Source organism: Rhinoderma darwinii, chromosome 2, assembly GCF_050947455.1.
Source record: "Rhinoderma darwinii isolate aRhiDar2 chromosome 2, aRhiDar2.hap1, whole genome shotgun sequence".
Lineage (NCBI taxonomy): Eukaryota > Metazoa > Chordata > Amphibia > Anura > Rhinodermatidae > Rhinoderma > Rhinoderma darwinii.
The window spans coordinates 275,473,927-275,499,250 of NC_134688.1; the positions used below are offsets into that span (position 1 = coordinate 275,473,927).

At 42.5% G+C, this 25,324-nt stretch overlaps 1 protein-coding gene across 1 annotated transcript in view; it reads right to left on the reverse strand.

Moving 5' to 3' along the window:
• Window positions 1–25,324, reverse strand: part of SH3D21 (SH3 domain containing 21) — a 91,893-nt gene that overhangs the window by 48,171 nt on the left and 18,398 nt on the right. The window contains exons 8-9 of the mRNA XM_075853276.1: window positions 18,385–18,485; window positions 1,580–1,678 (exon numbers count right to left, since the gene is read on the reverse strand). Coding sequence (XP_075709391.1) covers window positions 1,580–1,678; window positions 18,385–18,485 — 200 coding nt within the window. The remainder of the gene's footprint in view (window positions 1–1,579; window positions 1,679–18,384; window positions 18,486–25,324) is intronic.

The window sequence follows — 25,324 nt, forward strand, 5'->3', positions numbered from 1 at the left end:
GAAAAATAGTCAATTTGTTAGAGCTCTGAGGGGGATGGGGCCCATATTAAGTTTTGCTATGGGGCCCTATAATTTCTGTGTTTGCCCATGATGGACGGCCACATTAAAGTAAAAAAGTTAACATACAATATAGAGAAGCACAAAATCATGAAATTTCAGTTTGCTGATGAATATTTCAGTTGAAATTTGACACACTGGAATTACGCCATCCAATTTAGCACTGTTCTGGGGAAAGGATATGTCTGTCATATTGTAGCAAGTGCATATGGTTATAGCTTCTATGACAAGCTACACAGCGGCCACAAGCTCCCGAGCCGCCAGTAGAAAACCACTGCCTTAAAGACCAGCTGGATTTATGTTTTACACAATATATACCATGTATTATAATATAATGTTGTGGCCAAAATCATGTAAAGATTTATTTTTGCTGCACTTTTTATATAATAGATGAACAGTCCACAACGTCAACCTGATAATATGTAGAAGCTTATGAATACTGATACTGTGAGGTGTAATGCAATGCACGCTATAGTATCTCTGTAATCTGCAATACAGTTTTTATGTTGCAATGGATTGTTTTCAAGCTGTGTTATATAACAGGAAGTGGTTTGTAATATGTAGCGGTGCGTTCGTGTGTTCAGTTATCTGATATATATGCTTTTTGTTTCTCATCTCTTGCCACAGCAAATGTGTCTGATGAAATGTGAATTACATTTATTGATATATGTGGATGAACAATGTTATATTTGGTTACTTAACAAGATTTTTTTGGTCAAAAAATTGCATGCAAATGGTTTAATAATAGTAAGATTAATCACTTACTAATGTACTGTTTGGAGCTGAAATGTATCTGTAAACCAGTCTCACATGCAGTCACATGAACATGATCCTGGTGTTCATCTCCTGCTTGTGTGACATCTGAACACTGGTTATCTCCCTTCTCCCCCTCCCTGTAGTACAAGACGTCACACATTACATGCCTCTTATCTCCACTGCTCTCTGCTTCCCCCCTCCCTCTCTCTAGAGGGATCGTGTTTCACATGCTGGGCAGCCGACAGTGCAGAGTATAACAGCAGAACATCAGAGCTGTGTCTCGATTGTAGACAGTGTGTAATTACAGCACACCTTTAATTGAAGAGGCATGCAGGCAGCTGTAGAGGCAATGTTTGTGAGAGGAGAGAGGATTCATGGGAACTGTAGTCCTCTAAATGGTAATCAATATGGCTGCAAGGAGCTGGCCAACATAATGAAAATGAAAAATAACTACTTTTGAGCTCTGGTGGAATCATTCAGATACATATAGATACTTTTCTGTGCTTATCAAAAGTTGACACTAAATAACTAGATTATAAGGTGTTTGGTAAGATGTCCAACCACATATATGGTCCGTGAAACGGTTCCAAAAGGAAGCATTGATGATCATAAGCTTCTTCAACATGTTAGATAATCTACTGTGATATTAGGCGTTTCTGGTCAACAGTATCAATTGATAGATGGTCATGTGTGGTAATTTTGGGCTCAAATATTGCACTGCACATGGCTACTTACAACTTACTGTACACTGCACATGGCTACTTACAATTTGTGAGTTTGGAGGTATGAATATGACAAAGTTATCTGGAAACAGACCAATTTTTCCATTGAGTTCCCCTTGCCACCAGCCCTCATCTTCTGTCTCCTGCGTGGATAAGCAAACCATATTATGAAACTTATTTGAGCCTTGGAATGCAAATACCCCAAAACTAATGTAGATGATCTCAAACGGTTAAATATTTTTTAACACTACACCAAGACATTAGTTGTGGATCATAAACGTACTATAAATTAAATGAAGTATAACTTATAAATCCAGAAGAAAGATTGAGCAGTAATCTTACTGAGGTTTTTATTCTCCTAGTCATAAGTCCCAGAATGTCCTCTTTTTATAGAAGTTAAAGAGTTATTAGTGGGGGGGGGGGGGGCTAAATTCTGCATTAATAGAGGACACCATCTATTAGCCAGAGTGGAGAGTGACTACAAAGATAATTTCTCAATCTGGAGGGCTAGGCACATCTGCCAAGCTACAACGCATGATTATAGTTGATTGCTGCGGTCCTCTGACCTGGTTATCACCAAGGGACTCTTCTAACAAAAGGGGTTAGTCTAACGTTGACAGCCCATTTATGGAAGAACACCAGTCGTTATCATGTGTCACTCAAATTTTGCAGAGATTAAGGCTCTGTTCACATCATGTTTTTTTTATTTAAAAGCTCCTTACGTACACACTAAACGTGTCCATAGGGCTCCATTGTCAGATGGGGGACAAAATAGTGTTCTTTTGGCCAACGTCTGGCCATAATACGTTAGTGTACCGCAAAAAAAAGTTAGGCAATAGTGTGGCTATTCCATCAACATATAGTTTTTTTTAACATGGTAGCCTATGGATGACATTGTCACTGTATGGCATCCATCGATACAACATGAGCTTTTCAATAACTTTTCATGACGCATCCGATAAACAGATGCCATTATAACCTATCGGTGACGAATGGCTCTAATGGTATTTTTTTAAATGATACGTCATAAAAAGGATCACGAGAGTTCATGACATAACCATTAAACGGATACCATTATAGCCTATGGGTGATGGATTCCACTGTTAGGCATCTGTCACAGTCTATGTTTAAAGAGAACCTTTCACCTCCCCATACATGTGCAGCATGTAATGGGGAGGGCTGCACAAACCCTGGGACTCTTTACATATTTTTTCTACCTCCCTCCGTTATTTAGATATCGGTGCCGTTATCTTTGGCGCCCGATATTGAAATAACCCCCTGAACTGTCAACGGGCCGTGTACTGGCAAGGGGGCGTGTTACTATGGCTGTGACACTGTCGAATCAGATATGGACAGTGCTACAGCAAGAGCGAGCAGAGAGAGTGTGTGATTGCAGTCTTTTCACCCGAACTGGCAAGGGGGCGTGTCACTGCTACGGACAGTGTAAGAGCTGGGGAGCGCTTGCACTGTCTGTAGCAGAGACACGCCCCCTTGCCAGTTTGGCAGACAATACAAGACTGATCTCTTGCAAGAGCTGAAGAGATGAGAGCGCGCTCTCCTCTCCCCAGCTCTTACACTGTCCATAGCAGTGAGACGCCACCTTGCCAGTTCGGGTGAAAAGACTGCAATCACACACTCTCTTTGCTCGCTCTTGCTGTGGCACTGTCCATATCTGATTGGACAGTGTCACAGCCATAGTAACACGCCCCTTGCCAGTACACACCCCGTTGACAGTTCAGGGGGTTATTTAAATATTGGGCGCCAAATATAGCGGCACCGATTTCTAAATATTGGAGGGCGATAGAAAGAAAATGTAAAGTGCCCCAGGGTTTGCTCAGCCCTCCCCATTACATGCTGCACTCAGCTGCACATGTATGGGGAGGTGAAAGGTTCTCTTTAATGTACACATTGGGAACTTTACCCGCCGTATATGTCAAACGTAGGCCAGAAAACGTGTCTAACATGTAAATTACCAAGCTATACATTTCTGCCACTAGTTTAAGATTTGGAGTATTGTTTAAATATAACTAAATAAATGTGGCTTAGGAGACGTTTTGTTTATACCACTGCACCATATGGTTATGCATGCAATTTTATTTAAAATTTAGCAATGTTTTTATTCAAAACATAATCATTTTTTGAGGGCCTATTTACATAAGTATAGCCCTCCAGTGTCTCTTCTCCCCGGCATAGTACTAAAACACCAGATGGAAACTGATGACGAAACTGATCTCAAAGTTTTATTTGGGTTAAATTTAAAGTTTCATTTGGGTTCAGTTTTGTGTTTGGTTGCATCATTTGTGATGCCGGACCTCTCCCCGAGCCAGATAGAGAAACATTGTGTAAGAGTAATGATCATCATTGATCACTGTTATTGAGCTCCTTTTCTCGATAACAGAATTTGTCCAGGATTAATTCAAATTCACAAAAATGACCGATCGGGAGAGATTGCACATACAATGGTTTTATGTACAGAAATCTAAAATGGCTGAACGGAGCCTTTATTTATAGGTACATGCTTTCACTTAATACACACCAACCAATAAGATAATGACAAGTATACCATGTATACATTCAGTTAACACACATTAACCAATCAGATGATGCCAAGCATACAGTATGTATGTCCAATGTTACTTCTATATATGGTAATGTTTTTCTTTCTAGCTGAAACCTTACAAGAACATCTGGACCATATCTATCTGGAATGTCTCATGACCTACATCCTATCTCTAGGTGATGGGGTCTGTTGGGGGATGTAATGTCTTTTCAATACAACTTTCATAGTGGTGGGGGTTTACTCTTTTTAAGAGAATCTTAAAACATATCTCATACAATTGAATCAAATGCAGTCATTTTGATAACGAATATACAATTTATACAAATTACTCTCACAATTTCATGTAATATTTCTCTGCTTTACTTGGCTTGGCTATTAACTGTGGATAGGGTGGGCACTGTGACCACTGAGGGTAGAATAGTACGACTGTGACTTCTAGGGGAAGGACAGAGGCACTGTTGTAGCTATTGGGGTAGGTAGAAAGATACTGCTGTAACAAATGGGTTGAGGTGGCTGAGATGTGACTTCCGGGATAAGGCCTGGCTGTGATCCCTGAGAGGAGGGGGGTACTTCTGTGCTTACTAGATAAATAGGAAGGCACTGCTATGACCATGGAGGGAAAGTGGTAAAAAATGCTGTGACAACTGAGGAATATAGAGAGGTATTGTTGTGGTTGCCTGGGGGGAGGGGGGGGGAGGGGGCACTGCTGTAACTACTGTGGGTTACATCTGCACTTAATTTTCAATCTGTATTTTTTTTTATTGTGTATTTGTGAGGGGATTTCCATATTAACTTCAATGGGCAAAACTATGGCATTAAAATTCACAAGTAAAAACACTAGTTGTGGTTTATGTATGTTGTACCAGTTTTAGGAACATTTTCTAAAACTGGTTATTTAAGGGAACACTCCAGGAAAGACTGATACACAGTATTACGTCTAGTGCAGATCCTAAGGAAGTGGTGCATGACTACCAGATATAGTATAAAAGTAAAAGTCATGGCCGCCCCTTCAGGCGTTCCACTAAGAACAGTATAAAGCGATGTTTCAGTTTTTCCTAGAGTGTTCATTTAACTAATCTGACTTTCGCAGCAACGCTATGTTAAAAAATGCATGTCTTTGCTTGCAATTTTTGCAGTATTATTTGCTATGGTAATGCTACAGTTTCTGCCATACCATTACTGTCAAGGATACTTTGAGCTTGCTTGTCTATTGGGTAAAATGCCTAACAGCTCAGCCAGATTATAAAAATAAAAAAAACTTGCATCAGTAGATTGTTTGTGGCTGGCAATGGCTTTAGAGAACAGTAACACCCATTGAGCAGAATTTTTTTAAATGAGGTCTACTTGTATTTCTTCTCCTTCAACGTGCGGTGCATATCTGTTGCTCAAAATGGTTTCCGTGCTAACGTGTCTGTTAGAAATTAGGGAATCTTTGAGAATGTAACTCTACAATTTGAACACACCCTCTCATATGAAGCACATCTTGATCCTGGGATATCAATACTACCATCTCTAGTGTATTTTATGATAAGAATGATAATATACTCAGATTAATATTATGAGACAGCTTCAATGGAAACTGTATGTACGTGTGACTAAATGCTTTTCTAGGGATTGCAATTGTCTCTATCACTACTGTCACACTACAAAGTGTAGTGTAAAATAAGCCTAAATATTAGATTTTTGCACTGAGATGCTAGAACGTTGCCATCTGCAAATTGGCATGGCTGTACTCACTTGTAACCACACCGAGCAAGTAAATATAACAATAATATTTGCAGTCTATTTAGAAAGATTCTTGGATACATTATAAATTAAAGGAATACAGACGGCGTGATCTTCACACGACAGTGAAAAATGGCCGTGTGACGGACTTTTTTTTAACGGACGTTTTCAGAACAATGAAGTTCTATTGGTGTATTCACATGGCCGTTTTATTAATGGCCTGTAAATATTGGCAGACAAAAGATAGAACATGCTCTATTTTTGGCAGTTTTTGACGGTCCCCATAAAAGTAAGTGGATCAGTTTTTAACGGCTGTTTTTCAGAAATCAATACTTATGACGACCGTTAAAAACTGTCCCTGGCCCTCCCAAGAGGACTCCCCAGGCACAGCGCAGCTATAAGCGCTGAGCTCGGGAAAGCCCTTGACGTCACTGTCCATATATTGGCAGTGACATAAGGGGCTTCTCCAGGAGCACAATTCCCTGCCCAGAGCGTAAGAAACGCTCTGGTCAGGGAATTCGCTCCTAGAGGGAGCCCCTGACATCACTGTCCATATATGAACAGTGACGTCAGGGGCTCTCTTCAGGAGTGTAATCCTCGGCCAGAGCATTGCCGACGCTCTGGCCAGGGATTCCTGCATTTCAAAGTATTTAACGTCACTGTCCATATTTACACGGTAGGGTGTGTGTCTTTCTACAGGGTGGGGAGTGTGAGGCGCTATCTACAGGGGGTGGCGCTATCTACAAGGGGATGTGTGGAGCTATTTTAGGGGGTGTGGTCTTATCTACTTGGCGCACTGTGGCACCTTATGGGCACTATCTACAGGGGACACTGGGGTGCTATATACATGGGCAATGTGTGTGGCACTATCTATTTGGACACTGTGGCACTATATTTGTGGGCACTGGCACTTGATATGTGGGCACTATGACACTTTATGAGACTTTATATGTAGGCACTGTGGCACAATGTGGGCATTGTAGCACTATCTGCAGTGGGCACTGTGGTATTATCTATAGGGACATTGCAGCACTATCTACATGGGCACTGTGATGGTTTCAGGGGGTTGGGACAAAAAATTCCCTGGCAAATGAAATCCATCCACTTTTTTAATGGCCATGAAAAACTGACAGTTGATCAGTTTTTGATGGACATTTTTTTTCACTGTCGTGTGAATATAGCCGGTCCCCTAATGGTACTTTTTTCATTTCTATTTGTCTGTTTTGTATTTGCAGCTATGTGTCTGCACTGAGAGTAATATTTTTTGCATGGACCGCACTGTGGCTAAAGATGAGCAATTTGATTGTGGTTCAGACCTTAAACTGAAAGCTCTAGTAAATCCATTCACAGATATTGAAACAAAACATTTTAAAGGGAAGTATTGGAGGAATTCAGTTCTGCTTTTTTATCCTTTTTTTTTAAGAACAAAAAGAATATCATTTTCTGCAGTATCTTTTTTCGCTTTGCAACTGATTGAAAAACAGATGACAAGTTAATATCAGTCTCTACCAGTTTGTTCAATCCGTCACCCAATCACGTTAATAATAAAAAAAAACAATTATAAAAGATCCTGTAAAAAGATGATCAAGACAGAACTGATGAAGATTGATGCTATTTGTTATGAGTTTGAGTCCAGAAATGAATCAAATCTTTTGACTGATCCCTCATGATTAAAATGCATGATAACACAAGCAAAATAACACAAGTGTGAACACAGCCTTAGCCTCATGCACACGACCGTGCATTTGCAGCCGCATACTATCCGCTATTGCGGAGCCGCAATAGCGTATAGTGTAGAACACATTCTATACTATCTCCCTATGGGCCATATTCTGCCAATGGGCCAATGCACATGACCGTCGTTTCCATGGTCCTTGCATTGCCCGGAGCCCAGATCGCAGAATTGAAGTCAATGCACATTTGTGTGTGGACGGTCCGTGATTACGGACGGTCCGCAGATGACACTCCAGCTACGGTCGTGTGCATGAGGCGTGAGACTGATTTCACACCACGGTCATTTAACCTGTTCAAGACCAGCACTGTAATAATGTCTCCAGGGAGTGCATTCCTGCAATAATATTTTTCCCTACTTTTTCCATGTTTTACTTAAAACAGAAAAGTTAGCAAATCGCATTGAGAAATAACTACGGTGTGAAAGGATATAATGGAATCTAAGAGAAAATTTTAATGAAATCACTCGAATTTCTGCTTTTTTTAAAAAAGTGAAAAAACGAAAAATGTTATGTACACCTTTGAAATTTTATTTTTTTTAAAATAAAAATGTCTATCAGTGTAATTGGTGCTACTTTGAAAATACTTTGTATACAGAGTAGCTGCATCGTGCGCTAAGACCTGACTCTGTCAAGTCAGCGGCACTGACGGTTTCAGTGACAGTGGGTCCTGCATGTCTCTGACATGCAGGATCCACCTGTAATTGATCACATCTGAGTTATAAACTTAGATGTGATCGATAGCAGCTCACGTAGGACCCGCAGACACTGAACCTGTCAGTCCCGCAGACCTGACTGATACCGGTTTCAGTGCTAGGTACAGCTGCTCTGTATACAGGATACAAAAATATTTCAAAAAGTAAAAAATTATTTTAAAAAATTATTTCAATTGTGTACATAGCCTTTAAGCTAGGTAGCATAGTAGACTACACTATTGTGACTGATGGAACAGTACCAAACTGAAGCCAATGGATAGCACAACTCACAATCTCTGTTCTTGTAAAAATGAGTAATAGAGTAGAGCTTACAACTTTTACAGTAAATTATTGTATACAAAACTACAATATGTAAAATGACCGGTTTCTATGAGTGTTTTATATGGTGCATAAAAAATATCTTATTTTGTGTTTTCATCCCTGCAACAGAATATGGAGAACTCCAGAATCTTAATTACACTACTGCCTACACAACCATTTGATCCATAAGGCAGCATTCACACAGTGAAAATTTGATGCAGTTTTTTATTAAAGCATACCTATTGTTTCAAGAAAACTCACAATCCCTCTTTCCGCAGCTGCAGATGTGTTTTAGATGTAACGGAGACAAAAATGTTGAGTTTAAGGCTTTGTTCATGTCATGTCATGTTCATGTTCTGTGTCATGGAGTGCTTTTATAGCGGTAGCCACAACACAGGGCCGGAACTGGCGCACGACGGATAACAGCGGATTTCACAATGGATACTCGGGCTTGTCAAAGTGTCCATCATTGTTTTGGCAAAAATAGCGCTTAATGCAGTGCTATTTTTTTCTGTCAAATTTGGCAGAAACTGCAATGGAGCCTTCAACGCAAATGTGAATATAGCCTAACCTGCAGATTTTGGTTCCTTTCCTCATCTGTGCGTTATTTATGTGAATGTTCATTTTCTCTGTGCTGAGTGGGGAAGCTTGAAAGAGAGATTTCTAAGACATTGGATATCGTGGTGTCTCCCCTTGTCCAGTTTGTGTTTTTCTGAGACCCTGTGTGTCTTTTGTGCCACCTGCATGAGTGTCAATGCTGTGATGCTCCTTGCTGGTGGTGATGGGAGAGAGCCTCAGTATGGCTCTGTTAAGAGATAGAAGGAGCAAGGGAAAGAGTCTGAAGGCAACTAGACAGTATTGCCTGTGCTGTGAGGGAGAGGGGATGCGAGTAAGACTGCATCTCAGGGGATTTTTGGCAGAGGTGAGGAAATCCCAAATTTTATCCGAACAGCTGCCTTACTGGGTTTATTACTTTTTTCCTAATTTAGATCTGGGAAATCTGGCTCCTAAAACAAATACTTTCGGCTGAGGTATAAATCCCATTATAGACAACCTGTCACCTCATCAGACTCCAGAAACTAGTTCTAGTGATTTGACGCTGCTCCTTCCAATTGCCGCGTTGGTCTGCTAGGCAACCTTGACGCCTCTACCTCTTGTCCCGTCCTTAGCAGCGGTCCTGGACTAATGGTTGCCTATTTATAGGGGAATCAGCCTGATGCCTTGCCTGCATATCAATGTACATCCTTTGTTTGGCTGTTGTTCTTTCCTATTGCTGTTTGTTCCTGAGCCTGACCTTGACTTTGTTCCTAAATTACACTCCTGTCACGTCCCTTGTGTTTGTCGCTTGGTTCTTGTGGTTCTACGCCTTGTATCGGATACTGCTCTGTTTTCCGACTACGGTTTTATTTCATCCATTGGCTTGCTACTTCCTGAATTCTTATCAGTTAATGACCCCTGGCTCAGTTTCTGACCCTGCTATAGTGCACCCGTTGCCATTCGGTGAGGGCCAAAACGGTGAGTTTCCTTAGACTCCACACCCAAGCTAGTCAGCCCGATTGCGGCTTTAAAGGCCAAATTCTCTGGTTAGAAAGGTAACAAAACCATCAATTACTGTGAATTGCACTCATGAGGGGGCTATTGTGGTGAAATGTATCAGTCATACAAAGAGGAGCTTGGAAGGAGATGGAGTAAAGAATATATTAGCAGAACCCAGGCTGATGCTCACACAATGTAATAACTGACTGTCATAACAACAATTTTTTAACAAAACAATGTATTATGGTGTTATAAGAAACTTTGTAATTGATTTTTATTTAAAAAAAATTTTTTTATCTTGCGCTCAAACCAGAATCTGTCAGGTCATGTGGACTGATGGTTTCAGTGACATCAGGTCCTCTGTGTCTCTGACACAAATGATCCACTTGGTATCGATCACATCTAAGTTTCGAAGCTGTCAGTGCCACTGACCTGACGGATTCTGGTTTGAGCGCAAGATATGCTTCTATGTATCCAGGATGAAAACCAAAGTTGCTTAAAGGCATGGAACACGTTGTGTATTTGAAAAGACGGGGGAAACTCCAGCCGGAAGGAGACAGGGTTAAGGACTTCAATGACCTTGTACGGCCGTATATACCGGGGAGCAAATTTTTTGGACGGAATTTTAAGGCGCACATTTTTTGAAGACAGCCACACCAGATCCCCGACCACAAACAAGGGGTTAGCAGAACGTCTTTTATCTGCTTGAGTCTTTTGTATGCTCTGGGACGCCTCAAGTTTCTTCTGAACCTGGGCCCAGACTGTGCACAATTCCCGATGAACGACATCTACCTCGGGATTGTTGGAACCACCAGGTGAAACGGAGGAAAACCGTGGATTAAATCCAAAATTACAGAAAAAGGGGGAGACCCCTGACGACTTACTGACCCGGTTATTGAGGGAAAATTCGGCGAGAGGAATGAAGGAGACCCAATCATCTTGGCAGTCAGAGATAAAACACCTTAAATATTGTTCTAGAGACTGATTAGGCCTCTCAGTTTGGCCATTAGTTTCAGGATGGAAGGCCGAGGAGAAGGACAGATCAATCTCCAACTTCTTACAGAAAGCTCTCCAAAACAATGAAACAAATTGTACCCCTCTGTCAGAAACAATATTGACAGGAACCCCATGGAGACGAAGGATGTGTTTGACAAACAAGGTAGCTAACGTCTTGGCATTGGGTAGTTTCTTGAGGGGCACAAAGTGGCACATCTTACGGAAGCGGTCTACTACAACCCACACCACCGACTTGCCTTGGATGGAGGCAGATCGGTGATAAAATCCATGGAGATATGGATCCAAGGTCTCTGGGGAATGGGCAAAGAACATAGTAAGCCTGCTGGTCAGTACCTGGGAGTCTTGGACCTATCAAAAATTTCACAAGCGGCGACGTAGGCCTTAACGTCTTTAGGCAACCCAGGCCACCAATAGGTTCTAGAAATGAGGTGCTTGGTACCCAAGGTTGCCTAGATGTCCAGATAGTGCAGAGTCATGATTCTCCCTGAGTACCCTTAGCCGGAATTGCAGGGGAACAAACAGCTTGTCCTCAGGAAGGTTCTCGGGAGCTGAACCTTGATCAGCCGCAATTTCGGAGACTAAGTCAGAATCAACAGAGGATATGATTATACCTGGGGGAAAAACACAAGCAGGATCCTCCGGAGGAGGGCTGGTCATGAAGCTACGCGACAGCGCATCAGCTTTAATATTTTTAGACCCAGCCCTATAGGTGACCACAAAGTTGAATCTAGTAAAAAAACAACGCCCATCGAGCTTGTCTCGGGTTTAGCCTCCGGGCAGATTCTAGGAAAACCAGATTCTTGTGGTCGGTAAGGACCGCTACCTGGTGCCTAGCCCCCTCCAGGAAGTGGCGCCACTCTTCAAATGCCCATGCTAAGAGTTCACGGTTGCCAACATGATAGTTACTCTCAGTGGGGGAGAACTTCCTGGAGAAGTAGGCACAGGGACGGAGATGGGTGAGAGGCCTAGTACCCTGGGGCAAGACAGCACCCACTCCTACCTCGGAGGCGTCAACCTCCACGATGAATGGCTCCATCTGGTTAGGCTGAATCAGCACTGGGGCAGAGATAAAGCACCTCTTAAGGACCTCAAAAGCCTGGACCGCCTTCGGAGGCCAGTGGAGGAGATCGGCACCTTTGCGAGTAAGGTCCGTAAGAGGCTTAGCGATGACCGAGAAGTTAGCAATAAATCTCCTATAATAATTAGCAAACCCCAGGAAGCACTGTAAAGCCTTTAGGGAGGCAGGTCGGACCCATTCAGCCACAACCTGAACCTTGGCAGAGTCCATGCGGAATTCGTTAGGAGTGAGGATTTGACACAAAAATGGTATCTCCTGCACCCCAAACACACATTTTTCGGTTTCAGCAAAAAGTTTGTTTTCCCGAAGGGCCTGGAGAACCTTCCTGACATGCTCAATGTGGGAGGTCCAGTCCTTGGAAAACACAAGTATATCATCAAGGTACACTACAAGAAATACCCCCAGGTAGTCTCTTAAAATCTCATTTATGAAATTCTGGAAGACCGCGGGAGCATTACACAACCCAAAGGGCATGACGAGGTATTCGAAATGACCATCGGGCGTGTTAAACGCAGTCTTCCACTTATCCCCTTCTCTGATTCGGATAAGATTATAAGCCCCCGCAGATCAAACTTAGAGAACCATTGGGCCCCCTGAACCTGATTGAAGAGATCAGGAATCAGAGGAAGGGGATATTGGTTCCTTACAGTGACCTTATTCAAGTTTCGGTCATCGATGCACGGCCTAAGACCACCACCCTTCTTCCCTATGAAGAAGAAGCCAACACCTACCGGAGAAGTAGAGGGGCGAATGTAACCCTTGGCCAGGCTTTCCTGGATATACTTTCTCATGGCTTCACGTTCGGGACAAGAGAGATTAAATATCCTACCTTTAGGGAGCTTAGCTCCTGGTACCAAATCGATTGTGCAATCGTACTCTCTATGAGGAGGTAACTCTTCGGAAGCTTTTTTAGAAAAAACATCAGCAAAATCCTGAATAAACTCAGGTAGAGTGTTCACCTCCTCAGCGAGATTAACCAAATTAATAGAAAAACAGGACGTCATGCATTCATTACCCCATTTAGTAAGATCCCCAGTATTCCAGTTAAATGTGGGATTATGCATCTGTAACCAAGGAAGGCCTAAAACCAAATCGGACGATAATCCCTGCATCACCAACACAGAGCACTGCTCCAAATGAATGGAGCCCACAATGAGTTCAAAAACAGGGGTATGCTGCGTAAAATAAGCATTAGCAAGTGGAGTGGAGTCGATACCAAATACCGGGACAGGTTTAGGCAAATCAATCAATGGCATAGCTAGAGACATAGCAAATTCCACAGACATAATATTAGCAGGAGACCCTGAATCCACGAAGGCACTGCCGGTGGCAGACCTACCATAAAAAGAGACCTGTAAGGGAAGCAAGATCTTATTAGGTTTCATGTATACGGGAAATACCTGTGCGCCCAAGCGACCTCCCCGATGGTCACTTAGGCGCGGAAGTTTTCCGGCTGCTTATTCTTACGCCTTGGACAGTTGTTCACTTGATGCTTGTCATCCCCACTGTAGAAGCAGAGACCATTCTTCCTGCGGAACTCTCTACGTTTTTGGGGAGACATGGAGGCCCCGAGTTGGATTGGTTCATCCGAGTTTTCCGTGGAAGAACGAAGCAACGGAACCTCGGGAGTCATCATAGGGAAGCCAGAGGAGAAGGCACAAAAACGTTCAAGTCGTCGTTCCCTGAGACGTCGGTCAAGACGTACCGCTAAAGCCATAACCTGATCTAGAGAGTCAGGAGAGGGATAACTAACTAGCAGGTCTTTCAGAGCGTTCAACAGACCCAATCTAAACTGGCACCTCAAGGCAGGGTCATTCCACCGAGAAGCTACACACCACTTCCTAAAGTCAGAACAGTACTCCTCAACGGGTCTCTTACCCTGATGTAAGGTCACCAGCTGACTCTCGGCAAAGGCAGTCTTGTAGGTCTTGTCATAGATGAGTACGAGAGCCGAAAAGAAAAGGTCAACAGAAAAGAGTTCAGGGGCGTCAGGGGCCAAGGAGAAGGCCCATTCCTGGGGGCCGTCCTGGAGCCGGGACATAATTATACCCACTCGCTGGCTCTCAGAACCTGAGGAGTGGGGCCTTAAACGGAAATAGAGCCTACAACTTTCCCGAAAGGAGAAAAAGTCTTCCGGTCCCATGAGAACCGGTCAGGCAACTTGAGGTGGGATTCAAGAGGTGGTGTGGAGGGCACTACCTGGGTAGAATCACACTGGTTGCACCTCTGAGCCAGGTCTTGGACCTGTAGGGAGAGACCCTGCATTTGCTGAGCCAGGGCCTCAAGGGGGTCCATAGTGTGTAAGGGACCAGGGTAGAAAAGGTATATGGGTCTGTGATTATGTAATGTCAGGATAGGGAGACAGACAGGTGAGCCCTAATCTACCCGCCACTCAGTCCCTGCCTACTTGCACAGCCCGTCCTAGGCGACGGCGTACAACTGGGCAACGGTCCCCACGCTCAATATATGCACGACAGACAAAACAAGACAAGGGTACACAGAAGCAAAGGGAAGTAGGGCAGTTGCCCACGGCAACACCGTGAGCAAAAGAGTAGTGGACGAGCCGATTCAAACCAGGAGTGTACGAGGTAACAAATGTAGAGCAGGAGAATAGTCAGTCAAGCCAGGGTCAATATGAAGCAGAGGTCAATGGTAACAGCAGGAACAGCAGAACCAGCAAACAAGAGAATCACAGGCAAAGGACAAGCAGCAAATGAAGGTATAAGTAGACCAAGGGCGGGAGCTAGAACCGTCTGGCCAGGCTGCGATAAGCTCTCCCACTCCTCAGCCTAAGAGCCTGAGTGGTAGCAGATCGAGTCACTCTAGCAGACCTAGGAACAGATGCAGTCTGGTTAACCACGGGCGTCGACACAGAAGCTGTGTCAGGCAAATCCTTTTCAGGTTTTACATAGGTTTTAAAGCTACACAGTAGAAAACTGCACCAGACAAGCAGAAACTATGTCAAATCAATCACGCTTTCACACACTGTTTGAGAAATCTGGCAAATCTTGCTAGACATGTTAGACACTTATCTCTTTCTTATGCCATCTAATGGCTGGCATACTTTACATCAGGGGAGTCAAACTCGGCCGGGTAAGTGGGCCACAGATAGAAAAAATGTGAAGTTGACGGGCTGCATTACTTTCAAGTTTGATACAATATAAAATTTTTGTTAATCAATTAGTTGTTTGAACTACTTTAATAATACTACATTACTATAATAATAATAATATTACATTACAATAATAATAGGGATAGGTTTAAACTTAATGGAAATTTGCGAGCTTTCTCCACGTGCTTATTTTAACAATCCAATTTTCCAGTTCAAGTATCGCTAAGTGCAGTCCGGCGGATGAGTTGGCGGCGTTTGGTAGACACACGAATGTCAAGATTGGGCAGCCCCTTTTTAGATAGTACCACAGAGCCCTCTGTAGATAATGCCACAGTGCCCTCTGTAGTTACTGCCACAGTGCCCTCTGTAGATACTGCCACACACCCACCCGTAGATAATGCCACAGTGCCCTTTGTGATAATGCCACAGTGCCCTCTGTAGATAATGCCACACCCACCCCCTAGATAATGCCACAGAGTCCTCTGTAGATACTGCCACACACCCACCCGTAGATAATGTCACAGTGCCCTCTGTAGATAATTCCACAGTGCTCTCTAGATAATGCCACAGTGCCCTATGTAGATACTGCCAGGGTGCCCTCTGTAGATGCTGTCACAGTACCTTCTGTAGATGCTGCCACAGTGCCCTCTGTAGATAATGCCAGACACACACACCCCTTGTAGATAGTGCCACACACAAACCCAGTAGATAGCTCCATTGGAGTGGAATCCCCAGTCAGAGCGTTGCCAATGCTTTCCTTTGCTTGATGAGCCCCTGACGTCACTGTCCATAGACAGTGACGTTAGGTGATCCTCCTGGACCGGAATGTGTTGTTAGGGGCAACCCCAGAGCCGGAGACTCGGGCAGAGTGCTACTGGCGCTCTGCTCTGGGACTCCGGCTCTGGGGAAGACCCTGACATCACTGTCCATGTATGGACAGTGATGTCAGGGAATTCCACGGAGTCCTGGAGCAGAGCCTATACTAACGCTCTGCCCGGGACTCCGACTCTAGGGAAGCCCCAGACATCCCTGTCCATATATGGACAGCGATGTCAGGGGAATCCACAGAGTCCTGGAGCAGAGCCTATACTAGCGGCTCTGTGTCCCACAGGCCGTAAATGATAGCCTCAGGGGCCACAAACGGCCCGAGGAAATCGTGTTTGAGGCCCCTGCTTTACATCAATATTTTGAGCCAAAATCTGGTACATTTCACGACTTCTCTTAGCCACAGACACTTTTCAAAACTGTATAGTGAGGAGTAAAATGTGTCTAAAAGTCATAATAAATTTGATGTATGGAATGTAACAAGATTTTTAACGCAATTTAAGCCAGAATTCTGGCACATTTTGCATTCCGAATTTCCCACAGTGTGTACAAGCAAGTATTACTAAGATGTATATGGAAAGAATGATACTATCTGAATACTGTATGTTGCAGTATATTACTTAGTGAGTTTTTGAGATCCGTGCCTACTAATGCTGTTTGTCAAAGGGTTTGGACATGAGGGCCCGTCGTGCACTAGAAGGGACCAGGGTGACATAGAGAGCAAGTACCTGGGAGTGGAGGCCACTTCAAACCTCAAGACCAGTATTTTGTGAACAGTGGTGTCCACCACAGCGACACAGAGACCCTTTTTTGTACCCTGATATCTTAGATGATACCTTCTACACTTACTTGCTGTGCACCAAGCAAGGGGGACACCCATATGATCAGTGTCCCAAAATGTGGTCACAACTTGCATAACAGTAGTGACTTACCTGGGCTCCACCATATCATCCTTACATCTTTCCTAGTTCTCTGGCCAATCAGATGTTTACTTCTCTACTCTCACAGTGGCCACTCTGCAAGTCGATTCTACCATCTCTTGACTATTTAAAGAGGCTCTGTCACCAGATTTTGCAACCCCTATCTGCTATTGCAACAGATAGGCGCTGCAATGTAGATTACAGTAACGTTTTTATTTTTTAAAAACGAGCATTTTTGGCCAAGTTATGACCATTTTTGTATTTATGCAAATGAGGCTTGCAAAAGTAAAAGTACAACTGGGCGTGTATTATGTGCGTACATCGGGGCGTGTTTACTACTTTTATTAGCTGGGCTTTCTGACGAGAAGCATCATCCACTTCTCTTCAGAACGCCCAGCTTCTGGCAGTGCAGACACAGCCGTGTTCGAGAGATCACGCTGTGACGTCACTTCCCCAGGTCCTGCATCGTGTCAGACGAGCGAGGACACATCGGCACCAGAGGCTACAGATGATTCTGCAGCAGCATCGGCGTTTGCAGGTAAATCGATGTAGCTACTTACCTGCAAACGCTGATGCTGCTGCAGAATCAACTGTAGCCTCTGGTGCCGATGTGGCCGACACGATGCAGGACCTGTGAGTGACGTCACAGATCTGCACTGCCAGAAGCTGGGCGTTCTGAAGAGAAGTGGATGATACTTCTCATCAGAACGCTTAGCTAGTAAAAGTAGTAAACACGCCCCGATGTACGCACATAATACACGCCCAGTTGTACTTTTACACATGCCCAGTTGTACTTTTGCAAGCCTCATTTGCATAAATACAAAAATGGCCATAACTTGGCCAAAAATGCTCGTTTTTTAAAAATAAAAACGTTACTGTAATCTACATTGCAGCGCCGATCTGCTGCAATAGCAGATAGGGGTTGCAAAATCTGGTGACAGAGCCTCTTTAAGTCAGTATGTAGCAGAGTTACTTTTGACAGTAATTACCACCTTCAGTCAGTGAAGACAGATCTGTCCCAGCTTCACACATTTAGACGCTGAATTTTGGACAGCCAGATTGAGATCTAGACTCTTATTTGGCCACTCCAGGACATTAACATTGTAATCTATTCCTGTGTAGCTCTGGCTTTATCTTTAAGATCCGTCTGGACAATGCTGGGCATAAAAGTATTAAATCAACTGGAAAGTTCCTTTCTGTTTGATCAGCGTCGAAAATCCAAATAAGATTGACTGTGGTTCAATGTTATTATGCAATAAAATCTTAAAGTTGTTATGCTTTTTTGCTTCCATTGTATTTTTATTTAAAAACCATATGGAGGTCACCATACCTTACTGATAACTGACACCACATCCCCCTTCTTCAGGGCTAGCTCATCAGGCAGAGTGGAAACATAGTCAAACATAACCCTGGCAAATTCACTGGTAGAATCTGTTGAACGAAAACATAAAAAAGTTAATCATATATTTTGGCTATTCGCATCATATTTTTTGTTTACTTTTAATGTGTATGTCAGGAAATCTCCCCACCTACACGCTAAAGGTGTCCATAGGGTTCCATTGTCAGATGGAGGCCAAAATAGTGTCCTTTTGGCCTCTGTCTGGCTGGTATACCTCAGTATACTGAAAAAAAAGAATGGAATAGCGTAATAGACTACGCTATTCCTTCATGCGGAGTCCAGTAAAGAACATATCCATTGAACATATATGCTTTTTTTTAACATGGTAGCCCATGGGTGACGGATGCAACTGTACAGCATCCGTCACAGGCATCCGCTAAACAGATAAGTCATGAGCTTTTCAATAGCTTTTCATGATATATCCAGACAATTTGCCACCTCCACAGCGTCATCAGGGGACTGAAACACAAGCGTGCATGGCAATCCACACTCATGTCCCTGGCCCCTGATGACGCTGTGGAGGTGTTATGCACGGTGGATCTGCAGCTTGGACTGCTATTTCGTTATGTGCTTCTAATACATGAAATATACACAGAATGGCAACTTTAACAGAGAAACCTATCTAGTAGTGCGTTGGACCTCCTTTGGTCTTCAGAATCTCAGCAATTCATAATGGCATAGATTCCACTAGGTGTTGAAATCCTTCTGCAGGAATATTTGCCCATGCGGTCAGGATAGATTCCCGCAGTTGTCGCTATAATCCTTATGCCATAGGGTAAACAGCTGCCATGAGGGGATGAACTTGGTGGCCACAATGCTTAGGTAAGCCCTACTGTTCAAACGTCCATCCACCAGTATTAGAGGACCTAGGGTGTGCCAAGAAAACATTCTCCACACCATTACTCCACCTTCACCAGCCCAAACTGTTGACACCTGACAAGAAGGGTTCATCGATTTCATGCTGCGCCAAATTCTGACCCTCCCATCAGCATTGTGCCACAGAAATCTGGATTCATCTGACCAGGCAATCTTTTTCCACTGCTCAGTGATCCAAATTTTGTGCTCATTTGCCCACTGGAGTCTTGTCTTTCAGTTTTCCTTAGACAACAATGGCACTTAAACTGGTCGGCCACTGTTAGAGTTCATCCGCGTTAAGAAATGACGAGTTGAGGTATGTTGCCGAAAATTGTTTTATTCTAATTTCCTGTTTGACTAATCATAATCTGCACTTTATTACTGAAAACTCAAAATGAAAGAATTTAAAAAAGAAATGACGAGTTGTGCGTTCGGACACATTAGTTGGAGCACTAGTGTAGTATCCGGATGCAATTTGCTTGACTGTGCACTGCCTGTTCATCAGAACGATTCTTGAAATCCTCCTCTGACCTCTTTCGTCGGCGAGTTGTTAACGTCCACAAAATCTCCTTTCGCTGGATGTTTTTCCTCAACAACACCATTCTCGGATAACTCTCAACGCTGTTGCACAAGAAAACCCCACAAAGTTGGCAGTTGCTCCGGCTAGTTCCAATTCAAAGTCGCTTAGATCCCTCGATTTTCCCATTCATGTGGATTCACACTGAAACTGCTCAACGGAAAACGTGCTCACTTGATTTTATGTTGCACCCCGGCTTCATATGTCTAATTCCCACACAGGAAAGCTACAAACGTGAAAGGGCAGGTCTGTCTAATAAAGTGGCCATTTAATGTGTCAATACAAAAAAAATGACATAATTGTAAAGGATCTGCCAGGCACAGCTTCGGGGTTAACGCCCATAGATAATCAGTCTGCACCTGCTTCTATGTCTGTGAGACTGACTCCATCTTCCACCACTCAGGGTAGCAGGCTTAGGAGTGGGAGAACCTATCACAGCCTGGCGAGACGGAGCTAGCTCCCGGCCTCTGTCTATTTATACCTGCCTTTCCTGTTCCTCCTTTGCTTGTGTTTCTTCTCGTTTAGTTTCCTGGCCCTGCTGCAGCTTCTTGTACTATTTTCCTTGCTTCATATTGACCCCGGCTTGCTGACTACTCTCCTGCTCTGCGTTTGGTACCTCGTACACTCCTGGTTTAACTCGACTTGTTCACTACTCTCCTGCTCTGCGTTTGGCACCTCGTACTCTCCTGGTTTGACTCGGCTTGTTCACTTCTCTTGTTGCTCACGGTGTTGCCATGGGCAACAGCCCCTTTCTCCCCCTAGCTCTGTGTACCCTTGTCTGTTGTGCACTTATTGAGCGTAGGGACCGTCGCCCAGTTGTACCCCGTCGCCTAGGGCGGGTCGTTGCAAGTAGGCGGGGACTGAGTGGCGGGTAGATTAGGGCTCACTTGTCTGTCTCCCCACCCCCGTCATTACAATAATATAATAAAAACACTAGGCACAGTGGTCAATTTTCTATAATCACTTTAGTATTGACCAACCCACTGTTTCACTATATTAGAAACATAATTAAAGTTGCTTTAATGGCCTGTTAGCAAAAGGCTTGGTCACTAGTGTGGCTTCTTGCCCTTTTAGTCTTGTGTTTACAATTTAGGAGTCACTTTTTTTTTTAGGCCGGTTGTTTCTCCCCAGTAATCTGGAGCTTCAATATACTATTGATATTCAATAAACTAGAAATGTATACTGAAAGGTTCCATTTGTTGATCACATCTGCCACATCCCAAATATTTTATTTTCTTCTTTTGCAAAATAAAAACACTTTTTTTTTTTTTTTTACAAAATATTTTTTTTTGTGTCGCTGCATTTAAAGACCAATTACATTGTTATTTTTCAGTCGAAATAGCTTTATGAGGGCTTGTTTTTTTATGCGGAACGATTTGTAGTTTTCATTGGTTCTTTTTCAGGGTACATATGACTTTTGGATCACTTTTTATTAAATTTTTTTGTAAGATGGGATAAACAAAAAACAGCAATTTTGGAATTGTTTATTCAGGTTTTTTTTTTACTGTGTTCACCGTGCTGGATAAATATGTTAATTTTATTGTAGGACGTTGTGGATGCGGTAATACCAATTATGTGAACTTTTTTTTTTATCTCTGGGCCCAGCTGTCAAAATGGTGTGGTGGCTGTATAATAAAGTTGTCACCCGCAAGTGATGGTTTGGGCACAGCTCCAGTGCCCGCACTATGACTGTGACATACTTTTACGTGAGTTCATGGGAACTGCACAGGATGGGAAGGGGTTAATTGTATGGCTGAACTGTGTAAATGTCCACATATTTGTCCATGTAGTTATGACTTTAAATTGAGCAAACACAGTTTAAAATGTCCTAATTTCCTTTTTAACGCTGAAAAAAACACACCAAAATTGTGCAGGCGAAAAGAAGGAGCATTGAGTTTGTCTGCACTATAAACCAATATGTCTACTGAGATAATAGTGTTGAATTTCTGTGTAACCCCCATAACAGAGATTAGAGTCGTCTGGTTTGGCCTGGTACTTAATCAAGACAGCAGTACAGAGAATAGTGGCATAATTATCGCAGTCGCAGCATTTGTGACAACGCAGGAGCCTGGTGGTGGGGTTGGGGTCTCCTGTGTGGTGCCCTGGACGCAACAAGCTTATTTTTGTGATACCAGCTGAACGCCAGGGCAGCTTCTTTCTGAATAGCAGTTGTCCAGTCCAGATATTCCCCTTAGGCCAGGATCACACACACACAGTTTTGGTGCCGTTTTTGGAGAAGTTCTTGGTGCAGTTTTTGAGCCAAATACGGAAGTGGACACAAAAGAAAGTAGATACATCTGTCTTTTTTTTATACCTGTCCTTCCCTTTGGATCCACTTCAGGCTTTAGCTTAAAAAAAACTGCATCAAAAACTTCCTCAAAACGCCAGGTGTGACAGTAGCCTTAAGGTAAAAAGGGTAGAACCAGGTAACTATCAACTCTCCTATCACCCTCTGCTGACTAAAATATATGAAGATATTTTAAAGGATGAATTCCAACATTTTATAGCAGAAAATAGCTGGAATAGATTCATGAAAAATATTTCTAACTAACGTTGCTCAGTTTTGTTTTTTCTTTTTAAAAAAAGGAAAGTATGAATATTGGTAATACTATTATATATTTGGACTTTTCGAAAGGTATTACTTGCCTCACATCAGCTTATTACAGAAGTTGCAGATGCATTATACTGGAGTATAATGTATGTACATAGGGTAAAAAAATAGATCAATGACAGAAGAAAAACTACATAGGCTAACTACTGTATGGACTGTAACTACTGTATGGACTGTAACTACTGTATGGACTGTAACTACTGTATGGACTGTAACTACTGTATGTATTTAAATGACATATAAAAGACCAGGAAGAAAAGATATGCTCAGATTTATGCATTCTTGCAGGCATCGCTGTCTTTTAACCCCTTAGTGACTAAGCCTGTTTTGGCCTTCAGGACCAGCCCCATTTTTGCCAATCTGACATGTGTCACTTTATGTGGTAATAACTCCAGAATGCTTTTACCTATCCAAGCGATTCTGGGATTGTTTTCTCGTGACATGTTGTACTTTATGATACTGAAAAAATTTTGTCATTAAATTCAATATTTATTTGTAAGAAACGCCAAGATTTAGAGAAAATTAGCAAAAATTAGCATTTTTCTAAATTTTAATGTATTTACTTGTAAAACAGATAGTAATACCACACAAAATACATACTAGTTTATATTTCCCATATGTCTACTTTATGTTTGCGTCGTTTTTTGAACATTCTTTTATTTTTCTAGGACGTTACAAGGCTTAGAACTTTAGCAGCAATTTCTCATATTTTCAAGAAAATTTCAAAAGGCTATTTTTTCAGGGACCAGTTCAGTTCTGAAATGGCTTTGAGGGCCTTATATATTAGAAAGTCACCATAAATCACCCCATTTTGAAAACTGCACCCATCAAAGTATTCAAAACAGCATTCACAAAGTATTTTAGCCCTTTAGGCGTTTCACAGGAATTAAAGCAAAGTAGAGGTGAAATTTACAAATTTCATTTTTTTTCTTCAAAAATTCATTTGTAATAAATTTTTTCTGTACCACAGAAGGTTTTACCCAAGAAATGCAACTCAAGATTTATTGCCCAGATTCTGCAGTTTTTAGAAATACCCCACATGTGGCCCTAGCGCGGTCATGGACTGAAACACAGGCCTCCGAAGCAAAGGAGCACCTAGAGGATTTTGGGCCTCTATTTTATTAGAATATATTTTAGGTACCATGTCAGGTGTGAGGAGGCCTTGTGCTGCCAAAACAGTGGAAACACCCCAAAAGTGACCCCATTTTGGAAACTATACCCCTCAAGGAATTTATCTATGGGTATAGTTAGCATTTTGAACCCACAGTTTTTTTGCTAAATTTATTTGAATTAGTATGTGAAGGTGAAAATCTACTTTTTTTGTGAAAAAATTAGGAAATTTTAAATTTTTACAAGGAATAAAGTAGAAAAAACACCCCAACATATGTAAAGCAATGTCTTCCGATTATAGCAATACCCCATATGTGGTAATAAATTGCTGTTTGGACCCACAGCAGGCCTCAGAAGAGAAGGAGCACCATTTGGATTTTGGATTTCTGATTTTGCTGGAATAGTTTTCAGTGCCGTGTCGCGTTTGCAATGCACTGGAGGGAAGAAAACCGTGGAAACCCCCCAATAGTGACCCCATTTTGGAAACGATACCCCTCAAGGAATTTATCTATGGGTATAGTTAGCATTTTGAACCCACAGTTTTTTTGCTAAATTTATTTGAATTAGTATGTGAAGATGAAAATCTACTTTTTTTCTGAAAAAAGGTAGCCATTTTTAATTTTTACAAGGAATAAAGGAGAAAAAGCGCCCCAACATTTGTAAAACAATTTCTCCTGATTACGTAAATACCCCATATGTGGTAATAAACTACTGTTTGGACCCACACCGGGGCTTAGAAGGGAAGGAGCGCTATTTGGCTTTTGGAGCTCAAATTTAGCTGGAATGTTTTTGGGTGTCATGTCGAATTTGCCCCTGAGAGACTGAAACAGTGGAAGCCCCCCAAAAGTAACCCCATTTGGGAAACTACACCACTTAAGGAATCTATCTAGGGGTATAGTGAGCATTTAGGCCCCACACGTCTTTTGCAGAATTTATTAGAATTAGGCCGTGAAAATTAATATCAACATTATTTCCACTAAAATGTTGAATTTTTTAAATTTCACAAAGGATAAACGAGAAAATGCACCCCAACGTTTGTAAAGCAATTTCTCCCGAGTACGGCAATACCCCACATGTGGTCATAAATGTTTTTTCATTAGAAAGTAATTAACCCTTTACGAACTGATTCATGTTTTGCTTTTTCGTTTTTCCTCTCCGCTTTCCAAGAGCCACTACTTTTTTATTTTTCTGTCAATAGAGCGGTGTGGGGGCTTATTTTTTGCGGGACGAGTTGTCGTTTTTATTGGTACCATTTTTTGGTACGATGCCATATCGGTGGACATAAACGGCTCTTTGGGCACGCTGTAGGGCTCAGAAGGGAGGGACGCCATTTGGCTTTTGGAGCGCATATTTTGCTTGGTAGTAGCTCTGGCGTTTTGCTGGTATTTCAGTTTATAATGTTGGGGCACATGTAGGCTGGGCAGAGTACATCAGGGGCATAATAAGAGGGTATAATAATGGGGTAAATAAATAATAATCCACAGATATGTGGCCGGTGTCGCACTGATAAATGGTGCCCGATCTTATCCACTTTTGGAACACTCTGCACATTTTGCATCGCCATAATCTGGGAGCCGGAACTTTTTTTATTTTTTCACCACCGGAGCCGTGTGAGGGCTTATTTGTTGCGGGAAAATCTGTAATTTTCATTGGTACCATTTTGGGGTACATGCGATTTTGTTGATCACTTTTTATTCAATTTTTCGGCAAGCAAGGTG